Source organism: Perca flavescens, chromosome 17, assembly GCF_004354835.1.
Source record: "Perca flavescens isolate YP-PL-M2 chromosome 17, PFLA_1.0, whole genome shotgun sequence".
Lineage (NCBI taxonomy): Eukaryota > Metazoa > Chordata > Actinopteri > Perciformes > Percidae > Perca > Perca flavescens.
Window position 1 is genome coordinate 11,255,208 of NC_041347.1, and position 5,000 is coordinate 11,260,207.

At 42.9% G+C, this 5,000-nt stretch overlaps 1 protein-coding gene across 3 annotated transcripts in view; it reads right to left on the minus strand.

The window, feature by feature from the left end:
* ate1 (arginyltransferase 1) overlaps nt 1-5,000 on the minus strand; it is a 59,229-nt gene that overhangs the window by 19,675 nt on the left and 34,554 nt on the right. For all 3 annotated transcript variants that reach the window (XM_028603522.1, XM_028603520.1, XM_028603521.1), the window contains one exon: nt 2,974-3,073. In XM_028603522.1, the coding sequence (XP_028459323.1) occupies nt 2,974-3,073 (100 nt within the window). The remainder of the gene's footprint in view (nt 1-2,973; nt 3,074-5,000) is intronic.

Below are 5,000 nucleotides of genomic sequence, written 5' to 3' on the forward strand. Positions count from 1 at the left end.
ACCTACCAATGAAATTCAGGATACTCCACCCTATTAATAACCTGAAGCACCAAATGGTTTATTACACAGACCCATCTGAGAAGGCACTTGCAAAAAATACAAGGCAGGTGATTGAATGAACCATCTGTCCATCACGTCCGTCACTGTTGTTTTGAACGGACACCTAAACCACGCTCGTAGCTGCCTGTAGCTACATAATGGACGCCGATTGGTTCGGTCCGCTGCTGTCCAGACACAAACGCCTTGCTTGCGTATGATATGTGATCCCGTGGTTTTTGCATGATCCCGTGATAATGACAGAATCCAGCTGCCGTGCAAGCTAAATGCGTTAATGCAGACACATTAGCAGCTTGCGCACATGAGTTTTCAGTGATTGTCCACACAAGTATAATGCACCGATTTGATAATCTGCTTATATTTGGAAAAAGCTCAGAGTTTGGGTGTGAAAAGCCCCACCTTAGCATGCACAGAAGGCTCAAATGAGGGGCAGAAATTTATTTTTAAATGTATTCACATTAGTGTGTACATGTTCTCAGAAAGCGATGGGTAGAGGGGGTTTCCTGAAGAGGTGGCAAGGGGAAAGGGGAGGGGGTAGGTGGGTAACATGGAGAGGGGGAGTGGTGTTCAAGGGGTTTGAGTGGTGTCCAGCAGGGTTCAAGTGCTGGTGTTTTGGTCTTTAAAGAGGCAAGCAGCAGGACTGAGATCCAGAAACCAGAAAACCTCCAACACAATAACAGTGGAGTTTAGGGGCTCCCCATCTTAGCGCCTTGAACAATTCCACAGTATGGCTGTGCATTAATGATCTACTTGGGCTCATATGCAAATCAGACAATGGAGCGAGACACTGTGCCTGTGGAGAGAGTGCGTTTGAGCGCGGGTGTGCTTCTGTGGGAGTGTGAGAGCCCAAAGGTGGGAACCGGGCAACCTTCTCACCCTTTTTCTGTGTTCTTTCCCGAGGGTAAAATAGGAAGAAGTGGGGAGGCTGTGAACAAGACGCCGCAATGGCAAAACACACAAGAACAGATATGGCGGGTTTGGGGTGGGGTGGGGGGGGGTAAATACCAGCGCAGAGGGGGGTTAGGTGCTGTGGTAACAGCGTTCTCAGACAAACAGCATGATCAAGATTCAACACACAGACACATAAACAGAGCAAACACACTCGCATACATTCCACACACAGACTCCCAAACTAAGAAAATGGGCAAAGCACTATGCAACCCCCCCAAAAGAAGATGTAAATGGATAAAAAGATGTGGCACTTTGCCATAATTCCCAACAAGACATCAGCCTCCTATGGACAACAACAAGCTCTGGGAACATCTGAATGAAATGACAGACAAATAGAAGATGGATGAGAGAAAGAGGGGATAAATGGTAAATCTTGGCCAAACTAATGGACTTGGAAAGGCTGCTTTCTTTCACCATCCTACTGAAGCTATAGATCTTTAAATGGTGTTTGGTGTGAATGTGAGCGTGTTTGTGTGCAGTGGCTCCTGTGTGCATGTGCATACATGTGCATTTTGTGTAAAAGTACATCAACGGCAGTAAAATGATGCATATACTGTATATCCACGTGTTCAACACACTTCTTGCTGCCGAGTTACAGTTGCCGTCACCAGTGTGAACTTCATCTCAACCTTTAATGTCTTCAGCAGCCTTGTCCTCTCTTCCTTGCCTGTGCCTCCCCTCTATCCCTTTTTTTCTCTTACGCTCTCTTTACTTACATTTCTCCTTGTTTTTCCACTCCTAACTTGAGGTTTACTGCGTATGAATCAGCTGTTGAGGTTTAATCACTTTCCCATGTGAATTTGAGTATACAGTATAATGAATTTGCATGTTTAGGTTATCTTGATAGCGACAAAGGCTCCCTGATCTACCTTTGGACTGTTAAAAAAGTTGATCTTTAAGGTAAACCCCTCTTGCACCATTTAATCAACCCTTTCCTTCTAAAAAAGTATACTCGATCTGTATCACTAAGCTGGATAGACAGCAACATTCCATACTCTAAAACATGAAAATTTAGAGCAGGTGCCAGTGTTCATGTGGAAATGAGAGAGGAAAGCACGTAGGTAGACTGCTGAGGCCTTTGCACCTATAATAACAAAAGTAGCAGGCAGTTGGGACATTTAATGTCTCTCAGGAAGAGAGAAACCTACATGATGCAAAAGTAATCAGAGAAACAAACCACTTTGGTCACTGGACTGAGAGAGGAGGACCAGTTCAGGGTGGAGGCAGATAGACGGAGAGAGATATATGTAAATAGTGTGGGAGAGGGATCAATACACTGAAATTGACTCATCCTCCTGATGTGCTCATAAAACAGTTGAACTTTACTGCTTGGCCGTCTGTCTTCCACCCATGATAACAGTGAAGGACAGATCTCTTGACCATCTCTCATGAACAGAGAGATAATGTGGAAGCGAGGCTCAGTGTGAAACATTAAAACACATAGAGCGGAAAACATTTTTCTCACGCGAAATGGGCTTGCACATCAAAATGTGTCATATATTAGCGTGGAATTTGGGGAGCAGGGGAACAACTCACACTGTATGTGAAATATTATAAACAAAGCATGAGAATACAGAATCACTGAGCTTAATGCTGTACAGCCATTAAACTGGTTATCATTCACAGTTAACAGAAACTTGAATTTTAAGACAGAAGATAAACTCAAACAAATTCAGCAGTGTTGGCATCAAGTTATATAAGGGACAGAAGTGTGTTATTTGTCAGAGCAAAAGTTTGTATGGATGTATGTTTAACTCACACTAGGATTATGTAGTGTTGCAGCAGTTCTCTCGCTGCTGCCAAAAAAATGTATATATTAAATTGAATACTAAAAACATGTAAAAACGCTTAGAAAACGAAAATGTGTGATACAAATCAATTTCATCTTTTTAAGCATGTGGTTTATATAAAAAGGTGAAAAACATGAGAGACATATTGTACATGTAAATGTGAGACAATGCATACCTTATAACGCATCTTGGGACAGGAGTGAATGTAAAAGCCCAGGTAGTAGTAAGACAGCTTGGGGGACTGTTTCTGCAGCTGCCTGGTGAAAGCGATCTCCCTGTGGCAGGAAACACACAGACACACCTTTTCAGAGAGGCACTGGAAGAAAAGGCTCAGGCTTTCAGAAAACACACATATGCATGCAGTTGGTGTGGTTGCTTCTTCACAATAATGGCTCACTCCTGCACCACTTTCTCTTTTTCAGCTGATCCTGGTTGGAGATGCTGCATTGCAGTGTACACAGTACATAATCATGTTTGCAATTTACACAGTGAACTGGGTGTAAGATAAATGCATTACATATTTTACTGGGGATTTCAATATTTTAGATGTATGTTTGTTTGTTGACAAAGAGCAATTTAGAATATATTAATTCATATTACAATACCTAAACAGTAGTGTCTGAGTGTACACCAGCTAACTTAAAATGTGTTTTTCTTACAAGTTAGTATATCAACAGCATATAAATGAGGGCATTAAGAAATAAAATTGGTACTAGCAGCTCTGACTAGAGCAGTGCCTAAGCTGAGGAAGTAAACACCCACACTCAAAAAGACAGCTTTTCTTGGTCTCATTTCATTACACAAAAACAACTGCCTTCTCTTTATCGGCATTGAGCCCTCCAGCAGAAAAGAAGGTGGTAAAAAAAAAAAAAAAAAAGAGGGAGAGAGCGTGTAAAATAAAGATTTAGAACTTGGAAGATTTATATGGCTTCTTCAAATACAGTAAATGTCTTGCCTGCTTTATGTCCCTCAATAGTTTCTTCCCTAATTGCATCCTTTTTCTAAAAGCCTATTTTCCTCTTTCCCTCCGCTGTTTCCTTCACTATTCCATAACTAAATTCCAGCTCCTCTTTCTTCTCTCTTTTTGTTTCACTCTTCCTTCCACCCTCTGTGTTTCACCCACTCAAATGAAGGGGGAGAAATCCCTTTCTTACAATACTTAACAGAGAGAGAAAGAGGCCTTAAAATAAAATAGATGCACTGAAAAATAAGACATGGGACAAAGCAGGCCAATCCAGGGAGGGGGAGAGACAGGGAGAGAGAGAGAGAGCAGGAGAAGAATATAAAAGAGGAGGGTCAAGAAAGAGAAAGGGAGGGAGAAGAGAGGCAGCTAGAGCGAGGTGCTAGAAGGTCACCCGCTTGCTGCCAGGTTCCTGGGTTCCCATCCCCTTCTCACAAAAGGCCTGAATTGGGGGAGGGGGGTCAAAAGAGGCGAGGGGCCCATTCACAAAAAGTCCTGCACCCCCCTACCTTCACTTGAGGCCTTCACATACCCACCCCCATGGCAGCAGCTTGAGTCCGCCATTATCCCCTCTTCAGCCATCTGACACTTCAGCACAAGCCAATTATCAAGTCCTATCAAGCTCCTGCACAGCTTCCCTCATACTGATGTACACACACACACACACACACACACGTCCCATAATTGTGCATAACACAAGGTGCTTACTGCAGCCTCGCATGCGTGCGGAAACATTTCATTACCAAACACTACAAGAACAGTGTTGATTAGCCAGATATAACAGTGTGCCACTAGTAATGGGAAGCACATAGAGGCTTATTTAACTCAGGACATAAATCTGAAATCAGACAGCATATGTACGTACTGTAAATAAATTAAAAACTAGGGATGTCCCGAGCTGGTCTGCAGCATTAAGAATTGGGCCTATCCTGGCCTTTTTTAATGATCAGTATTGTCTATGTAACAGCCTGATCCATTCCCTTTGTTTGCTCTGGCACAGCAATGCTCCATCGCAACCCCTTAAAAATTGGAACCATACAAAGTTGGGAGCAAGTTCACGCTAAATGAACTGAACAGCACACATGTTAAACAAACAGTAGCCTGCAGTTTGAATTAATGACATGAGAGCATGCAGCCTTGAGCCAGCCATGCGTACAGAGCCTCTTTGTGTTGCTTTGCATTTGCTATATTTTGCAGGTAACACACCTCTAGCATGTTGCTGTAGACCATATGCCTAGATG